We start from the raw sequence: 19,314 nt of genomic DNA on the forward strand, positions 1-19,314 counted from the left end.
CTCCCGACCCCACTGAGGGACAACGGTGTTCAGAAAATGGATGGATGGATGGAAAACCCATTTTGTCCCTATTCTCAAGAATCACTGAGTCTATGTTATATCATTCTAATATTCTAATGCTTAATTTGATATCTTTTTTTTTTTTTAATTTGAAGAGACAAAGTCAGGGAAGTACCAAATAGAGAGCTTAGGAGAAAGAAACATCCTTCTAGAGTATCAAGAGAAACTGAGAATGATACAAAGGTGAATGTGCCACCTGGTTTTATTGAGGAACGTTTGTTTTATATTAGAGTATATACTTAGCAAAGCCAAATGTTAATTGCACTTATTGATGATCGCGTGACTAACACAGAAAACATTACAGTTTGTTCGGTTTTTAGTGCATCTAACTGTTTTACTGTATTTCTCCATCAATAAAGAGAGTCTCTTCAACTGAGAGCGTAGAAGTCATATGTCCTGAGCCTTCCCCTGGATCCGTCACAGATGTCTCAGTTACTGAGGTTAATGAAATTCAGCCACAAGTCTCACCTGAGTTCAACATTTTTATCCCTGACTCCAATAGCTACAACAACCTGAATCTATATTTAGGGATCAGAGAAACTGGACCAAATGAGGATTTAGACTGCCTTGGGTAGGCATAAGTGCAAGCATCAAAAAATATGATGAAAGTTTATAAAAGCCTCTCCTCTAAAACTACCATTCTACATGCTGAAAATGAAATTCGTGGCCTTACTCTGCTTCTATGTCTTGATTTGCATTTTAAGGTTACCCAACCTGGGACTGACTTGCTACATCAACTCTATCCTACAAAGCCTTCTCACCCTGAGATGCTTCGTTCAAGAGCTCCACAACCAGCTGCCCGTGTGGAGTTCTCACCCCAAATCCCAGCTCTTCAGGTCCAGAAAATCACAGACACCAACAGATTACAAATGTCTAAAATGTCAAGAACTGTGCAGTTTTATACACTTCCAATAATATTCATACCCCTTAAAATTTCTGACAATTTGCCACATTACAAATACCACGTTCAGTGTATTGTATGTTGTTTTTTTTGTGTGTGTGTGCTAAGCCAACACAAGTACATAATTGGGAATTTGAGGGAAATATATACATTGTTTGCACCCTCTTTACTCTGTTAACAAAGATATAAGACTTGAGATGTGTCAAGCTGATGGAAAAATACCTCCCCCATAATTGCAGCTCTATTTACACTAAAATTGTTCCACAAAGTACTAAGCCATGGTGCTCAATATAACTGCATGACATACTTTTTAAAAACTTTTATTTGAGAAAAATGTAAAAACCATGTTTGATTTCCCTTCTGCTTTACAATTATTCAATGTTTTGCACTAAAACTCATTGAAGGTTGCTTTTTAATGCAACAGAACTATGAAGAATTTCAAGGGGGATGAATACTTAGACACTGGTATAAGTTGGATTGAAACTGGTTGTTAATTAGTGTGACAATAAGCTGTTCAGTGGGGTGAGGGATGGTGTATTTATTTTAAATCAATTTTAAAAAATACTCTTTACATCTATTCTCACCAGAGCAATTCTAGACACTGAAGTCTCCTGCTTCTCCGACATAAAAGAGGAGAAAAAAGCGGTTCTGTCCTTCTTTAAAAAGACCGTCGCCGAGTTTAATTCAAGCTTTGATGATGATGGACAGAAAGTTAGTGTAACACTGATCCATAATGGCCGGCAGAGTGTCAATCTTTTAAAGCTTTGCTTCAGAAGACACGGTTTGAACCATTTCTTTGGGTTTCCGGAGTAGGACGCCTCCGAGTTCCTCATCTGTGTTCTGGACATAATGAGGTCCCTGTCGCACGACATGCACGCGAGAGCGTCGGACTTGGGCTTGACCTACAAATGCCCTGTCGCTGAGCACATTGCACTGCAGATGATGAGCACCAGAACCTGCATGGGGTACGGATGCATGCGCTCCAGTTGCACTGCTGACTTGTAACGTCTCGAGGATGTAAAATAACTACGGTTGTTTTTTTAAGTCCATTGTCCGTTTCAGATGCGGTGATCAGTCCCACACGGTGGAGGACTTCGTCAGCCTCAGCCTGGATCTGGTCCCACGCGGATCAGTGAACCAGTGTCTACAGGAGTACCTCAGGGCACGTGCACATATTGCATTTTGCATGTCAAAATGTTGGCTATTTTATGAGCGATTTAAGTCAATTCCTATTTTCTTCCATAGGAGGGCCATTTAGAACACATGTGCCATTGTGGAGTGAAGGACTCATCAGTGCAGAGCTCATTCCTCACTCTTCCAAAGTAGGTTACACACAACCACGCCGTAATCAGTGCCAACCAGTTGTTCCAGGAGGAGCATTTCTTTCTTCCTTTTTTTTCTTTTCCATTTCAGTTTGAGATCTAATCATCTCTAATCTATTTCTTCTTCCTCTCAGCGTGCTGATCCTGCACCTGAAGCGCTTTAAATTCACCAGGTCAAATGCAGTGAAGAAGATAAAAAAGCCCGTCGCTCTGTCGAGAGAACTTGTGGTGAGAGAAGAGTTCACAACCACAAAAAATGTAAGGAAATTCGAAACGCGGACGCACATTAAGGAACAGGCGGCAGAAATTATGATCCGGCGCATGTCCTTGAAGCGTATTTAAGCACTTTGATGTTTTGTAGACAGCGACTTATTATTTTTTGGTGAGCGTCGTCAGCCACATAGGGTCCAAAGCTGACAGCGGTAAGTGTAGATCTGAGGCTCTGTTCTTCTGCCACATTTGCAGGGTTTTTTTTTTTCTCCCAAGGCTGAAAAGTTTGCCCTTTTCTTTCAGGCCATTACATCTGCGACGGCATTCACAGGAGGCAGAATATGGACATTACAGACGACTCTTGGCTGACTTACGATGATGCGCACGTCAGCCAGACAACAGAAGAAGAGGTCTGCTTGTGGCGGGAGCGAAACGCTTTCCTGCTCTTCTATGAAAAACAAGTAAGAAACATATTCCTTGAGTACTGTTTATCACCTACAGTTTCCTGCCATCTTCTCATTATTAACCAGCACTATTTATAGAAGCTTATGCAGATGTGCAGTGTACTTAAAAGCAAGACATCTGAATGTGTCTGTATTCTTTTTTTCAGGCCCTTGAAAAAATAAAAGGCCGGTGACCAGGGCTGCAGTGGACCTGGCAGCAACTCCTGTATTCTTTTAATGCTATTAAACTGCATCTTAAGTACCCACAATGTGCATTTTTCCCTTCTATTCTATTAATATAAAGCGGAAGTGGAGATACACACCACATAATGGACTCTCAGTGTTCAGCACCTAAGATTTCTGACTCTCTTAAGTCACTCTGGGGTTTCACATGACAATAAATAACATATAGGTTTCAAAGGTGTGACAATGAAGGCAATCTTGAATGGGGCTTTTTCAAAAAGAGGCATTTTTTTAAGCACAGATGATTTCATAGTCAGTTTATGCAGGGCTGTAAATCACAATTTTACTGATTAAGGGAAAAAGGCTGCCCTAATGAACTCTATGCTTCCTACAAACTTAATAGCTGATTTTGAATCCCTTGATGGTAACAGCCACTAGGCAATAACTTATTACAATCAGACTTTCAAGTCACTGTAGGCCACTCTTCATTCCAGAATTAAATTTAACTCAATGTCGTTAAGTGTGGCCTTTGAGTAGGCCACTCCAAAACCCTCATTTATGTTTTTTTCTTCTTTTGGAATCTGTTCAGATGAGGAACTGGTTGGTGTTCTTTGAATCGCTCTCTCGCTTCATAGCCTATTAAGTAGACCGAGTTCATTATTAAAGCAGCCTCAGACTTTCACACTATCAACACTTTGACTGTTGCAATGATAATCTCTGTTTACACTTCAAACATTGTCTCATGGCAGATTAAATGGGTTGCACAGCTGCTAAAAGTTCAAACTGTCTCAAGTCAACAGTTTGCAGAGTATTTCCCCAAATATTGTAGGTATCATTTGAATGTTTTTTGGTAATTGGAAGACACACAATTATATCACTGAAGCTTTCAAGCTTTGCCCTGTTGTGCTTTGTAACCCCTATAATTAATAGGGGTTACAAATTCTTTCAGTCTGCACTCTGACTTACTGTGAAAACTGTCTGCAATCACAGACAATCCCAGAAGACGTCAGAGTACGAGGATGGGGGCGGGGGGGGGTCGTCATTCCTTTCACATTAGCTGCTGTGATTGCTCTACCGCCATAATGATGACAACTCAAGGTGACCATCATTGCTCCGTGCCAGAAAAGTGTCTGGACCTTGGGGAAAACCTGGCCATGTGGAGTATTTCTTCTTTTCTTACCTCCTTGATGCAGCACTTCACCTTTTTCATGTCTGCTAAGAGGAGAATGCAGTGGACTAAAGCTGCAAACACAGCGACATGATATAAAATCACATAATAAAAAAGATGCAATGCTGTGCTTTCCAGATTTTTTTTGTGTTTTTTTTTTTAAACTATATGCATACAGAGCTGACGCCGTCTCATCTGCCAATAATTCCTCCCAACAGCTGAGTGCCAGTTTTCCCCACATCCTGTGCAATCAAGCGACTCTCTGTGTGGCAGCTTCTTGGTGGGAGACAGGAGAGCCTGCTGCATTCAGGGGAGATTGGACCCTCACAGCCTGATAAGGAGGCTTGGGTTGGCACCACACAAAAGCTTGAGTAAATTCTTTGAGTTGCCCAGGAGTTGTGAATGAATTTTTGAGTTGATGTGTGTGAAAAAAAAAAAAAAAGACCTTCTCACAGTTGCTAAGTAACCACTAACACCTAAGAGCAAATCCTTTATATGTCTATTTTAAAATCTGCGACTGAATATAAAGTGTAAGTGAGCGTGGGTGATTCTATTTGAAGCTGACAATTGATTTCCACCTGCATACTGACAGTTGGAATTTACTGAAAATATTTACAAATGTACTGCCATTTGAAATCAAATCATTAAAAATGATGAACTGATAGCCCATTTCAAATTTTAAGAAAGTCATGATTGTTTATTATTATTATTATTATTATTATTATTATTATTATTATTTAAATGTAGATTTACAGATATGTTTCCTAATCAACCAAAATGACATGCAAAGAGCAGCATTTCCATCAGACGCGACTCTTTTATTTCAACAGCGAAGCTAAAACCCTGAGCGGCTTCCACAGTTGTTCCCAGTTCTGAGATTGTCTGAATTCAGTCCATGTGGCAGCATACTTTTTGCTGCAGATGTTGTGCATCTTTTACTGTATCCTGCACAGCTCATGTGTTCTTCGTCACAGGACACTGGATTTTGTAGCCAACCCTGTAGGCCTGCAGGTACACACGAGCCTGGTTCATCCTGCAAACACAATCACAGGGCAGAAAAGGCAACAGCGTTGTGGATGATTTCATTCCGATTTGAATCTAATATTGTTTCAAAATGTTTCCTTCCAACTCACACACACAGATTTGCTTTGTACTAAAAAAAATAAAAAAGAACTCTAAAAAGACTTACACAACATGTTTATTTCTATAAAAAACAACACCTTCTTTCCAGAATAACATAATGCACACCTGAGTGGCAACTGACCTGTATTTAGTGCAAAGCTGAACTCCCAGGGGTCCACAGCGGTCAACGTAGCTCTCCCTGACAGCTTTCCTCACAGCACGAGCTGTGCTTACCACCGTGGTGACCACAGGACACGTCCTGCAATGCACAGATTACTTATTAGAGTTGCTACTGTAAGCAGAGCAATTATTCATCCTCACTTCAAAAAGTCACCAAATCTTTGTCATTGAGCAGGACTATGTGGAGACGCCAAAACTCACAACTTTAGAACATATTATCTAGTACAGAAACAATCTGCAATGTTTTGTGCAAAACATATGTGTATTTACTTGAAATATGTATTTATCTTCTAAGACTTTTGCTCTCTGACTTGATATGTTAAAAAAAACACATATTACATTATTGTTTCTGTAATAATCAATTATTTGTTTTTCAATTAGAAAACTAACTGCTGACTTTGTGCTTTAGGTAAATATAATTTCTATGTGTTTAAATGTGAAATCATCAAAAAAGGTGTCAAATTGTGTTGTGTTGAAGGAATGAAAACATGCAGGGGAAGTAAACAATTTGATAAAAATAAAACAAAACAAAAAAACAAACAAGAGTCCTGACCAGGTAATCAAAAACAAAAAAAATCTTGGTTGAAAACTCAGGAAACAAACAAATAATGGGTTATTTATATAGGCCGGTAGCTGAAACTGGTATCAGGTTGGAGAAGTCAGAAATTTGTTGCATCTCAGGAGAAATAAACACTGAGAAAGCCAAGGAAATGAAACTGGAACAAACTGAATTAATGCACAATTCTGTGAAACACAAATAGAAAGCTAACTAAAGATGACCCTTGGACATGAATAACTTCAGAGGAACTATGGAAGAAAGCTCTCTCTTTCATAAGAGAGAGCAAAGACTGCAACACAAGTTCGACTCTAAACACATAAAAATACTTAACGTATTACAGTCAAGCACAAGGAACTGAAAAATTAAAGGGTTGCCGTGTATGACATTACAACACAAACTAATCAAAATATAAAAGTCTAAATGATCACCACACTCATGCTGTTTAATCCTGGTAAAAAACTAACAAGTTAGTCAATATTTTGTTTACAATGAGACTCATATGTCATTATCAAGTACTTGATGCTGACTAGCCAGAAAAACAGGAACTTGAAGGAAAGCTGATGTTAGATTTTCCACGCATGTTAGATTATGTTCCTTTTTACACTTACAGTCTCTCACAGCGCAGGCCTGCGGTGCCTTCTGGACAGGTGCAGGTGTTGTGCGGGTTGCAGGTGGCTCCATGTTGACAAGGTGGGACACATCGTGTTGTTACAGCTACAGTGACATCCCACAGTATTACTAAGAGGAAACATCTGTTTTTCCTTTGTATCCACTTACAATCTAGAAAATTTAATAGGGTTGGACCAGTTTTTTTTTTTTTTTTTTTTCATGGTTTGGACCGAGTGAATGAACGAAACAAACAAGACAGTGCAATATTTCATTTTTCAACACATTAAATGAACTGAAGAGCCACTTGCAGCTTCAGGACTGCAGGTTACAGACCACTGATGAAGCAAATGTGATCCTATTTCAATATAGCCATAGCATAAAGTGAGACATCTTCATTTCTAATCCATTGTTAAATTAAAACTGTGAAAGTTTAAAAATGAAACAGATCCAAGGGACTGATAAGTTACCGTTGATTTAGTATTCTCCTCATACCTTTGACCACACATGCATATGAAATCTGAAAGTTATTGGCAAACCTGTGTCACAGAGACTGCCGGTGAATCCTTTGGCGCAGCGGCATCGGTTAAGGCCCACACACACACCTCCGTTCCTGCAGGGCTTTTGACACTGGATGGGCTCTGATGGAGACAGAAGAGAACAGAGGACCAAAGACGTCTAGACTAATTCAGTTCAACATGGCTCATCTCTGTGCCTGTCAGTGAGACTCAGTGACCAGAAAAAGACATCGAACAAATAGCGGAGCGATTCCAAGCGGCCCGTAAACCGGTGTGTGTTTTCTGTGAGGTAACATGGCCTCAGGGATGAGGAACTGTATTCTGGCTTTATTTATTTATTTATTTTAAGAAACAATGCAACAGTTCTCTTGATGGATTATAGTCTGAATCCCCATTATAAATCAGCAGCAAGTTTAATTAACTTTTAATTAATTTAACTGATTACAGCAAAAGCTTTGGTGCTCCATCATTATGATACAGACTCTATATCCTAAAAAAAACTAATGATTCTTTTTCCTTCTTTTTTTTCTTTTTCTTTTGCAAATATATGTGTGCGTGTGTGCATAAAATACTTGGTTTAGCATTTGCAATGATATAGTTGATTTACAGAGCTTACTAAGTTAAAACAGATACACAAGCTATAATGAACTTAATAGAGATTGAACATTTTCGTTGTTTTACCAATCTGGCATCGAGCTCCTTGCCATCCAGCAACACACGTGCATTTGTTAACATCCACACATCTTCCCCCATTCTGACAGGCTGGGGTGCACAGTGCTGCAAAACACACAAAAGAAAAACCTCTTAGAAACACAAGACTGCTTACATCTGGTTAAATGAACTGTTTTCATGTTTTTACTTTATGTTATCAACACTTTTTATAGTTGCTAAAGTAGTAAGAAAATAAAAAATGTCACTCAGATGTTTTGTTGCAATTTCACTCACGCAACAGGCACTGGGGGCCCGTGTAATCAGAGGAACACTGGCAGGTATCAGGGCCGACGCAGCGTCCGCCGTTTGCACACGGCAGCTCGCACACAGCTAATCATGGAGAGATGGAAAAAAAAAAAAAGTTAAACCTGAACAGTCACAGATAGAGTACACAAAACTGGAACAATGCAAATCAAAACATGTCGTTTCCAAGCATGCGTTTTCTACAACACAAAGTTACAGAGACAGGTTGACTCTCACAAGCTGATGAAGTAGGACGTAGTACCTGTGTGGCAGCCTTCTCCTGTCCACCCAGAAGGACACAAACACATGTTCCAGCGCATGCAGGTTCCTCCATGGGCACAGGGTGGAGAGCAAATGGCTGAAACAACCAACAAGGATTTATCACAACCTTAATTTATACTTTCACAGTTTTTATTAAACATAGTTTTGGATTTAGACCTTAGTCTGCCAGAGGTAGGAATAGTTTTGGGATGAACTATACCTTACCATCGGTTATAAAAACACATTTTTTTCAGAGCATGAGACTGATTTGCTGACTTAAGTGTCTTTTTCAGATAAATTTAACCAAAAGGTCTGTGAACGTTCAACAAAGTCAGCGGAAACATCTCCGTCGATTTAAAGGAACACGTTAAACCTAAATGTGCCGGGGGGGGGCTTGAATAATTTTGAGTCTACCTGTGCTTAAATCAGTGAATATCATGTCATTGCTTTTGATCGTTGTTTTGTTGAATTTCCTAGTTAAATAATCATAAATAGGATCAAAATCCCTTTTAATCTGACTATATGAAGACATTTTATCGGTTGTTGCTCTTGTCCCTTTTCAGGCAAGCTGACTTTTAAAATGTAGCCGAATTATGACCAAAATAACTTGAAGCAATTTAAAGGCAGTACATATTATTAATTTGAATCAAGGAATCACATTTTCTTACAGATGTTGAAAACTCTTTTAGCTCATCAAACTGTCAAAGCCGGTATGAATGGGCAGCTTGTTGAATATAAATCTGGGTGCAAAACAACCAAAGCTGCAAAATCATGAAACAGCGAAGAGGCAAAATGACCAGCATCCCTCTATCTACAACCATTTACATTAAGGTTTGTACCTGAGCATCCCACACCAGGGTAGCCTGGAGGACAGTCGCAGCTGTTTGGCCCCACACACACTCCGTAGTTCTGACACGGTGGGTCGCACACAGCTGGAGCAGATAAGACGCGCATTAACTCAGCTCGGGCGTAAAAGAGGTGCTATCGCCAAACATATTAATGAGATGTTTGACTCACGTCGACACCTGGTGGGGTCATCAGCTCGGACCTCGTAGCCCTCCTTGCAGGTGCAGTTAAAGCCCCCGGGGTGGTTCACACAGAGCTGCTCACAGCCTCCGTTTGTAAAGTCCCCGCACTCGTCCCCGTCTCATTGGGAGGGACAGATGGGGAGACAGTTTAAAAGCCTGGAAAATACTTTTGAGATAAAGTAACAAAACAAATTTGGATGGAAACATAGCGTATAAAACTTGGCAACAGCAGAACTTGCTAAGATTTGATTACATTAATTGTGGGCACTTTCCAGCTGATGTAATTTGATTCGCCTTCGTACTGGCAAGCGTGAAAAAGGATGAGCGTTTGATACCGGTCTGTGAAACCCGTCCAACTTCTATTATGTTTTTTAGCTTGAAAGCCGACAGCAGTAAATGTTTAAAAAGAGACTGCATTTGGAGGAAGCTTTCAGCAGATGGTGAAATTTGAGGAAATTCAGGATTGTAGTGGCGTGATTGAAATCAAATCGACTAGCAGAGTTTCTTGCATAAATGGGGTTTAATAGAAAATCCTAAAAACTTTACAGGGGCAAAGTTGAAGAGTGAGGATGAAGTCTCACCAGCGCAGCTCTTGAGGTCGTCTCCCAGCTTCCAACCTACGCGACAGCTACACTGGATGTCGCCCTCAGCTCTCCGGGAACATATGTGGTCGCAGCCTCCATTTCTTAGCAGACAAGAGGTAGCATCTATTTGTGTCAAGAAGAACAGGAGCTTTAAATTCCCTAGTGCCTTATTGGCCCGATAGAAAAAATGCATTTAAGACAAGATATCAGTTTAAATCTAGTTCACTAAAGGAGCATTACAAAGTAGTTTTGCACACAAGTCCAGAGTTATTTACTTTTCAAAGACAAAGGAAGCATGAGGGAAAGAAAGAGGTTTTATAGACAGTCCTGAATCAGTTTTCTCTGTAGGCATATCTCAATTCAATGGGAGATAGGTCAGAATCTAAATGTAATATTTTCTATTTTCAGTGTTTTATCTGAATAAAAAGAGCTTTATAGTCCTAGCTCAGTGTTTTGGCTCACAACTCAGAAATGTGTCATTTTAGGTTAAAAGCTTTGCGATGCAAAAAAAAAAAAAAAAAAAAAAAAAAAAAAAAAAAAGAAAAGACATTTGTGTCAAGTTTGGCATTAGAGAGAATCAGGATCCCAAAGAGCACACATACATTAGGATGGATGTTATTGAGCTCCTGCTGACTTCTTGGTTAAGTTTTATGTGAAAAACAGTCAGAGTTTTTTAAAAAAAGCAACTCATGTTAGGGTACCTTTAACGACAAAAGTATTCAGACCCCAGGCAGTTTTAGGTTTAAAGAAATATTTCACTGTTATAATACTTCTAACTTGAAGTGTTATAAGTTTGTAGCCCCGGGGAGAGTCCCGTCTTGAATCAAACAGAGAACAGATGGAGAGAGCTAAAGATTAGAGGAGGCCTTCCAACCTCAAAAGCTTGAACCCCATCAGGAAAGATAAATAATTTATTTATTGTTCTTATGTACATAATGTCAAATAGTAGACCCTCATACAAGAACGCCGGACATGTATAAAGGGTCAGGGAATTTTCTGTTTCCTCAGAAATCCTCTATGCTGCCCGCACAGTTGATATTTATGCATTTTGTTTTTGCCATGCGGTATTAATAAATCCTTCTGTAAATATTTTTTTTTCAATTCTCATTCCAGCTCTTAAAAGATAGCCACACATGTTGTTTAAAACAGTATTAATAAATAAATGTGGCGATACTGGGACATCTGATTGTAATAATAACAGAATAAATAATATAAATTTTGCAGGTGTTTACCACCTTATCTTTTGCAGATTAAGTGGCTTTTGCACTTCAGTCCACAGAAACCTCACAGTATAAATATTTGTACGTCTACAATGTCGAGGTGAAGTGGCAAAACAGTTCTTTTTATAGAAAAGAAAAGTCCTTAGAGTGCTTTTAAATCTCTGGTAGGGGTGCCTGTCTGTTGGGTCTCTATTCCCTCATATATTTTAACACAATTGAGAATAAAAATGTTGAAAATTATGTAACACCCACTTTATGTCTTAGGAGGATGATGATATGTCCTCCTTAACACAGGTAGACAACCTGGCAGGTCAATGTACTTCACACATTAACAACTAATGTTAGTCACATGTTCGGGAACCCACTAGTGCAAGTGAGGTTGTCAGTATCCAACAACAGAGGACGCGGGCAGTGGCAGGTGAATCCCCCAGGAGAGTTGGTACAGGCGTGAGAGCATCCACCATTCTGCAGCTTGCATTCGTCGACGTCTGAGTGCAAACAGAGGGGAAAATTGTCAACATTAACTTTTAGGCATTCAAGTCTTGCTTCTTCTGTACATCGGAATGCTGGTTTAGTTTTTCTTTAGCTACTAATCTTTTAAAAATGTGTCCCCAGGACACTCAGTTATGTCCAGGCATGCAAACATCCTGTCTGGTAAACACATAAAAACAGAAAAAAGAAAGAAAAAAAAAAAAACAGATTACATATTCATAGCAGTTTTTTTCCCCCCCCCCCCCCCGTTATACATGCTGGTAAATTGCTGAAACTGAGCTGCTTTAAATGACTGAAAACGAGTATGCAAACTGCTGCATTAAGTGAATGAGTGCCTGCAGGTTACTGACCTACACAGGTGCGGCCATCAATGTGCAGCTGGTAGCCCGGTTTACAGGAGCACCGGAAGGAGCCTATAGTGTTGACGCAAATGTGCTCACAGGTCCCATTTGGAGCTGAACACTCGTCCACATCTGGGAGGATCAGAAACATTTAGATAACTCCTTCGCCACAAACATTTAGACTTTGATTGAACAGCAGATGTTTGAGATTTTACAAGTTTGGATGAAGCGAGTAATGTTTTTCAGTGTCATTTAAGATTGACGCAAAGGTCAGCGGAGGCTTGATTTCTCTGCTGCCTTTTGCCGACACGTAATTTGGGTGAAATCACAGTTTAATTCCTGCTGGAGAGGCAAATTGTGTTCAATCAACTAGCAGTGTTGCTGGAGGACGGCGGAATTTGTGGGTATTTCAGTTTTATTGGCCAAATTGAAGTAAGCTTTTGTCCTTACCAACACATTACTGACTGCTGAAAGAGGCTGCCACAATTATTTGTTCTTCCTCAGCTTTTATAAGCAAAGAGCAGAATATGAATTTGGAGCTTTACTGTTAATATTCAGTGTTCACCTCCTTATCTTTCTTGTTTTTTTGGAAAGAGACGCATCACTGCACTTTACAAGACATTATTCACTGGCTATTAATTTACTTGCAGGCTGAAGACACCAAGTATGGGAATTAAAGGGTGTCAAGATTTGGAAGTCACATAGCGGAAAACAACATTGCAAGTTAATTTGCATTATTCAACAGTTTCTGCTGCGTAAATGAAAAAATGTTGTAAAGGCGATGTGATTTTGAAGATCAGTTGTTGCAGTGAATCTTACACGTCAGGCTTGGGCAACACAAGAGGACTGGTAATTCATTATTAATTAATCACCTATATCGATTACTTCTGTGAATACAGGCTTGAGGTAAGCATTGGCTGTTTCTTTGCAACTTTTAACAGAAAGTAGTTAAACTGTCATCTGAACAGAAAAAAAAAAACGTGATTCCAAACTACTTTCAGATGTCCGAGGTAGTTTGCTTTTCCCTTAGGATCTTCACTTGTTAAAAACATCAACATAAAAGATCAATTTATAAAAGTACAAAAACATGCAGAAAGATTTTACTTGATGCCCAGAGTTTCAGCTTGATCAAGAAAGGGAAAGAATGTTATTAATATGTGTATTCTAACAATAATATTATTGGAATAACAATTTGGTTTTTGAAGATTTTTGGTACTAGTGGCCTTTTCTGAAAGTTTAACAGACAGGAAATGAACAGAGAGAGCAGATTGGAAGAGGCAAAGGTCTCAAGGTTGCGAAACAAACCCACGATGGTCACGTTGAGGAATATTGTCCCTGTATGTGGGGTGACCGCCTTACCGCTGCACTATGTGACGCCCCTAGCATAGCACTGTTATAGTGTATGGCCATAAAAATAAAAAAATAAACATTCGAAAACCAAATTTCCACTTGTTCCTCCTGCACATGCCAGAAATAACACTGCAGAAAAACTAGATTCTGCAGGAAATACGAAAACCTCCGATTACCAGTTATCTTCTGAAATCTTTGTACATCTTCAAAATAATATTAGGGAGTTAACATTTTCAGTCTATCCACATAATTTAGTCTGAAAAAAACATATCATAAGTTAGGCTTGGACAACTTTCAAACACATTGAGGTGTCAGCAGATATATATATATATATATATATATATATATATATATATATATATATATATTTTATGTGAATGACGCCTTTTTCTTTTTGACCAGTTTTACGCGTCTTATGTGGAAGTACCCTAGACTCATAATTGTTGGAGTTAGTGTGGACAAGGCAGTGTTTTTTTTTGTTTGTTCTTTTTTTATCTTCATTTGCTCCTCAGGAAAAGACAATTAAATTTTTTTTGTTTTTTTTTTTTTTTTTTTTCCGATCAACATTTTTCTTACAAAATAAATTACCTGTGCAGTTATGTCCACCTTGGTCCAGCTGGTAGCCTGCAGCACACTGACAGCTGTACGTTCCTAATTCATTGGTGCAGTTGTGTTCACAGTGCCCATTGTTGAGAAGGCACTCGTCAACATCTGCAAATAAGGAGAAACTTGAAGGACTTTCATTCTCAACCGCGGTTAGGAAATTTTCAGCCATGTTTTGTGGTAAAGCATTCACATAAAAAAAACTCTTACCCACCAAAGCAAGCATGCCCGTCTCCATTAAAGCCCTGGTAACACTGGCAGAAGTACGAACCGATGATGTTGCCACACCGAGCGTTGGTGTCACACCTGTGAATGCCTGATTTGCACTCGTTCTCATCTAGGAAGAGATTTTATTTTATTTTTTTTTTTTTTTTTTTTTTGGCAAAGCAGTATCTAAAATTCAGTTCATTTCTGCTCCATAGCCATTCTGCCGCCCAGGATAATTTTAATGGAAGGCATAACAGCAGGCATTAAAATCCGCGCACACAAGGAAGCTGACCCCGTCGTCGGGAAACAGAGTTTTCCACAGAGAGACGTCAGCACTAATTGCTTACCTTCGCAGTGTGTGCCGTTTCCCTGGTAACCGGGTCGACAAATACACTTGTAGCTCCCGAGCGTGTTCTCACACACACCCTGACCTTCGCACAACTCGGGACTCTCCATGCACTCATCCACATCTGGGACAGGAGCAGAGTGACATACAATAGTTTTTTTTTCTTCTTCTTTTTATTCACTGCTGATCAGATTCCCTCTTAAATATTTTACAGCTAAGTTAAAATATGTGTTATTTACACAAAAAAAGTCACATTACAAATTGTGTTGAAACCCACTTTACCTCAGTCAGGGCTCTGATTAAGCTTAAGTGGTTGTAAATCTGTCACTAGAATACTCCTCACTTTCAGGAGATTTATACCTAGATACTGAAAGCATCGACTCAGATCTAAATATGAGTCTGTTCCAGTGATATTTAATAAAAGACTTACCAACACAGGCAGGGGCCTCGGCTCTAAAGCCCCGCTGGCACTGGCACAGAAAGCTGCCGGGAGTGTTCACACACACGTTTCCCAGTTCACGGCGACACAGCTCCTCAAAGCTGCACTCATCCACATCTACACAGGACGAAAATCAACAGCTGTCCAAGTCAGGGTGGAGGGCCAAGATCAAGAGGGTTATTCATGATTATTCAGTCATTCAGGGCCACGCTACGCAGGAATCTTTCACGTTTATTTTATTTTTTTCATCACGAAGGCAGTGTTCGTATCACATCCCAAAATGCACTTTACCTACACAGCCTTGTCCATTCAAAGCCCTTACATATCCCACTGGGCACGAGCAGATGAAGGAACCAGGGGTGTTTGTGCATTCAGCCCCTTCCTGACAGGCCTGCAAGCCCGTGACCGCAGCCAGGGCACATTCATCTATGTCTGTAAAGAAAAAATCCAAAGGAGATATTCTTTATAACCATGACACACAAGCGCTAGCTTTATTAAAATATACATATCTTTCTCTCTGCCGCATATGCGTGCACACACACGCACACTCACACACACACACACACACACACACACACACACACACACACACACACACACACACACACACACACACACACACATTTATGGAGGCAGACAAACCCTGGCACCCTCCAGAACCCATCAGGTAGCCACGGAGACAGGAACATGAGTATGAGCCGGGGGTATTAGTGCAGCTGGCATGGGGACCACATGGCCCGGGTCCTTCACACTCATTAACATCTGGTGAATGGAGACAGATGAGGGGAAGATACAAGATCAAATGTGACATGATGTGGAAGAGCTAAGAGCAAAAATTTATATATAAAAAAAAAATACAAAAACATAGAGTTTAACAGAGTCAGGTGGAAGATTGATTCTGCTACTTCCTTAAAATAGCTCCACTTTTTTAGAATTTGTCGTTTTTTTCCATGACAAATTCCTCCATTGTTTGCACCAACCTGCCTACCGTTCTAAACTTGAGGACAATTTCACAACATCCACAGAGATTCCCCTGGATTTCCAGAACCACAAACATCATCTTAAATCATCGCTCCGTGCTTGCAAGTCTCACCTTTACACTCGGCTGCTCCGTGCAGAGCAAATCCTACAGGGCAAATACAGCTGTCGCCACTCTGCACTGTCTCGGACGGACAGCCGCAAGCAGTGCTGCCCCCCTGCGTCACCTGGTTTCCTGGACGCCGAGCACGGGTGGGGCTCGGCCGAGACGTCGTAATCGTTGGAGCTGTTTATGTAGAAAGAAAGCAACACAGTGACTTGTAAAAGTATTAATAATCCTTGAACTTTTTCCTCAATTTGTCATGTTGCAACTGCAATTTTCGATGCGTTTTATCGGGATTTTATCTGACAGATCAGAAGCAAGCCAAGTAGTACAGAACTGTGACATGGCAGCAAAAACCAGTAAATGTTTTTTTTTTTTCAAAAATGCTGAGAAAGGAGTGTGTATTTGTACTCGGCAAACTTTTACACTCATATCTCAATGAAATGTAGCCCAATTGAATTGAATTCATATTAAATAGTTAACTTAAGGTTGCTCAATTATAGGTGGAAGGATGGAGTGAAATGTAGACGTCATATTTCTCTTTTTTTATGACAAAACATATTGAGGGTTGCTGTTGTTCAGTAACTAAATTGGAAAAAAGCTCAAGGTTTTACATTTATTTTCGATTGTATTACAAAACAAACAAAAAAGGAAAACGGCACAACCCACTGAAGACATAGAAAACCTACATGTGGTTGCTGTACGACTCTCCATCACTTCTGTGATATTTCTGATTGCATTCTCAATTTCTGGATTCTGAAACAGAAAAATGCAAAAATATACAAGGTTTATTCATAGCTTTAAGCCTAAAAGAGATCCATTTTGCTGTTTAAGTCTTCTTTCTCTACCAAGACAAATTGTTGACCAAGGTGATTGAAAAGTTGAAAACAAGAAGGACAAAAAAGTGAAATAAAGATAAAAAAACAAAAAACAAATACAGATAAATTTCTCATTGCTGCTGCCACTAGTCTGGAGGAGCTGAGTGAGGAAGGCATAGAGGAGGAGAGCTCTTTGAGCTTGGAGACTTCAGCTCTGAGGAGGAGCTTTGTAGAAATAGGAGGTGCTTGTATGAGCAAGCGTTTAGGCACCCCCAAATGGCTGCCATCGGAGAATAATGGATTCCTCAAACATAAACGAAAAAAATCAAGGCAACAGTACAAGAATGTTTTTGACAAGGGATTATGATATAAAGCTCAAAAAAAGTCAATTTCACATAATGTTCCCTCCCATCCCTTCACTTTTTATAGATCAAGCAAACAAAACAAAAAAGCTCCACACATCTGACTGACCTGGCTCCTGTTGAGTTTGGTCTCCAGTTGTTTGAGGACTTCGTTGTCATTTTCTTCATGGTTGCTCACAACTCCAGTCACTAGCAAAAGCAGCAGCAGCAGCAACGCTGACACAAGGGTCCAGACATGGGTCATTGCCTGAAACGACATCAGGAAATCGGATCGTTTATAGAGCTGCAAATGACTGTTTCCAGTAAGTCAGACAACAGAGAACACAGTCTGTTTAATGCATGTTTAGGCACGAAAGGCATGATGTGGGGGATTTAAGCAGCCTGTCATTACCCCCCACCTCTCCTTCTGAGGCTGCACAAAGCATAAGAAAGCTATTAGTACCACATATGCTTGAGCTGCAGCCACTTTAAAATGATTACTGTCTGATACAGGGTTTTTTTTCCCACCCCTGGTTGCCACTGACATTAATCTCTGCTAAACTGAAAAACCTTTAGAAAAAGTTACAGAGACAAATAACATCCACCGTAATACGGATAATTTAAATCAAATTTTTGTGTGTAGCTGAATTGTCAACCTCACAGTTGAGACAGTTAGAGGTTGTTTGATGAGACAACTAGTCAATGTAAACTTATGTATTCAGAAATATCAGAACTTGAACAAAGCACTACATGGATGCTTTGTCCACCTTCACTTGGTTATTTTCACAATGGATATTAGATTCTCAGTTCCCTGATGACTAGTTTTTAAATAGAAAGCATTGATTATATTATGCCACTGTTGACATTTTAAGGTCAAAATTCTGAAACTTTTGATTTGAAGTTTGCAACTCTCCTAGCAAAACCAACATAATAGCATTTAATGTGGACACAAACACAATTAACAAATAGCTCCTAAATGACTCTGGAGTTTTGTAAGAGGTTTATGTCTTTACATAATTAGTCAAATTAATTTATTTTTTTCACTTTTTTAAAAAAAATGTAAAGCTCTTCAACTTATATTGTGAGTTGAAACTGTGCGTTAGATTTTACGGTCTAGGTGAAAAGTTACGCCACAAAAACAGCATAAACATGTCATGTTAACTGGGAATAAACAAACGTGTTGATGCGATGCGAGGCAGAGATCTTCAATCAAACTCACCGTTACACCCGGATTATATGTTTCCCCAAACTAAAGACGCCGAAAAATGCGCGATCCGTAGCTTACTTCGATCTCTTCAGCTGCAAGCCAGGCTTCTCTCTCTATGTCGGAATCATATAAAGAGGGGAGAGGCGATGCAATCCAGCAGTGACTCCACATCCTGTGTCGGAGCTCCGCACTTCCCATTCCACTAATCCCCAAACACCGCAAACAACGAGCCAGAAACAAGAAGAGGCCTGCGGGCTCTTCTTCTACAGCAAGCACACAATTTTGTTCCCTAGTCAGATTTATGTTAGGGAATGTGACAGCAATCTCTCAAAGTATAATACAATGATGATTTTTGATCACATTTAACTGGAAATAGCGACAGCCATTGGAAACGACCAGTGGTCAGATTCAAGTAAGGGCATTACTTATTACTTTCAGTCAGACAACATATTGAAAGATATGGACTATCTATCTATCTATCTATCTATCTATCTATCTATCTATCTATCTATCTATCTATCTATCTATCTATCTGCTGCATCTCACAGCTGAGTAATTATTTTACCAGATTTCACATCTGGTAAAATATTTACCCGTCTGTAGTACCCAGTAGCAACAAATGTCTATATTTTAAATATTTACAGAAAATAAACACATTTTTAATCAAGCATGTCGAAACGTTCTCAATAATTTGTGTCCTAAAAGCTTAATTTATTTATTTTTTCTGTCAAAATTCTTTTAATGTTTCTTTTTACCATTTGCATGCGAGG

The 19,314-nt window shown here is 39.5% G+C and overlaps 2 protein-coding genes across 4 annotated transcripts in view; one reads left to right on the forward strand and one right to left on the reverse strand.

The window, feature by feature from the left end:
• LOC106963801 (ubiquitin carboxyl-terminal hydrolase 37-like) overlaps positions 1 to 4,726 on the forward strand; it is an 11,786-nt gene extending 7,060 nt beyond the window's left edge. Inside the window, exons 6-17 of the mRNA XM_015058896.1 lie at positions 156 to 243; positions 420 to 631; positions 765 to 896; positions 1,549 to 1,672; positions 1,775 to 1,926; positions 2,024 to 2,123; positions 2,207 to 2,283; positions 2,418 to 2,541; positions 2,645 to 2,705; positions 2,797 to 2,954; positions 3,104 to 3,162; positions 4,110 to 4,726. Of these exons, the coding sequence (XP_014914382.1) occupies positions 156 to 243; positions 420 to 631; positions 765 to 896; positions 1,549 to 1,672; positions 1,775 to 1,926; positions 2,024 to 2,123; positions 2,207 to 2,283; positions 2,418 to 2,541; positions 2,645 to 2,705; positions 2,797 to 2,954; positions 3,104 to 3,130 (1,255 nt within the window). The 3' untranslated portion in view covers positions 3,131 to 3,162; positions 4,110 to 4,726. The remainder of the gene's footprint in view (positions 1 to 155; positions 244 to 419; positions 632 to 764; positions 897 to 1,548; positions 1,673 to 1,774; positions 1,927 to 2,023; positions 2,124 to 2,206; positions 2,284 to 2,417; positions 2,542 to 2,644; positions 2,706 to 2,796; positions 2,955 to 3,103; positions 3,163 to 4,109) is intronic.
• A 358-nt stretch (positions 4,727 to 5,084) lies between these two features.
• On the reverse strand, positions 5,085 to 18,943 carry LOC106963820 (fibropellin-1). Of its 3 annotated transcripts, none has more exons than XM_015058935.1 (22): positions 18,559 to 18,943; positions 17,468 to 17,613; positions 16,868 to 16,934; positions 16,191 to 16,361; positions 15,740 to 15,859; positions 15,389 to 15,529; positions 15,089 to 15,214; positions 14,660 to 14,782; positions 14,320 to 14,442; positions 14,091 to 14,213; positions 12,162 to 12,284; positions 11,685 to 11,807; positions 10,097 to 10,222; positions 9,505 to 9,633; positions 9,327 to 9,419; positions 8,489 to 8,584; positions 8,218 to 8,313; positions 7,954 to 8,049; positions 7,294 to 7,395; positions 6,757 to 6,862; positions 5,552 to 5,668; positions 5,085 to 5,320 (listed from the first exon to the last, which is right to left on the reverse strand). In XM_015058935.1, the coding sequence occupies exons 2-22, from the start codon at positions 17,600 to 17,602 to the stop codon at positions 5,242 to 5,244; spliced, it is 2,415 nt and encodes an 804-aa protein (XP_014914421.1). In that variant the 5' UTR covers positions 17,603 to 17,613; positions 18,559 to 18,943; the 3' UTR covers positions 5,085 to 5,241. The 3 variants fall into 3 exon arrangements, with proteins under 3 accessions (XP_014914421.1, XP_014914432.1, XP_014914442.1); XM_015058946.1 differs by having other exon boundaries at positions 17,468 to 17,605; positions 18,557 to 18,943; XM_015058956.1 differs by lacking the exons at positions 16,868 to 16,934; positions 17,468 to 17,613; positions 18,559 to 18,943 and having other exon boundaries at positions 15,720 to 15,859; positions 16,191 to 16,282.
• Between the last annotated feature and the right edge of the window lie 371 nt (positions 18,944 to 19,314).

Source organism: Poecilia latipinna, unplaced genomic scaffold, assembly GCF_001443285.1.
Source record: "Poecilia latipinna isolate Pla-1442-1.1 unplaced genomic scaffold, P_latipinna-1.0 Scaffold64, whole genome shotgun sequence".
NCBI classification, from domain to species: domain Eukaryota; kingdom Metazoa; phylum Chordata; class Actinopteri; order Cyprinodontiformes; family Poeciliidae; genus Poecilia; species Poecilia latipinna.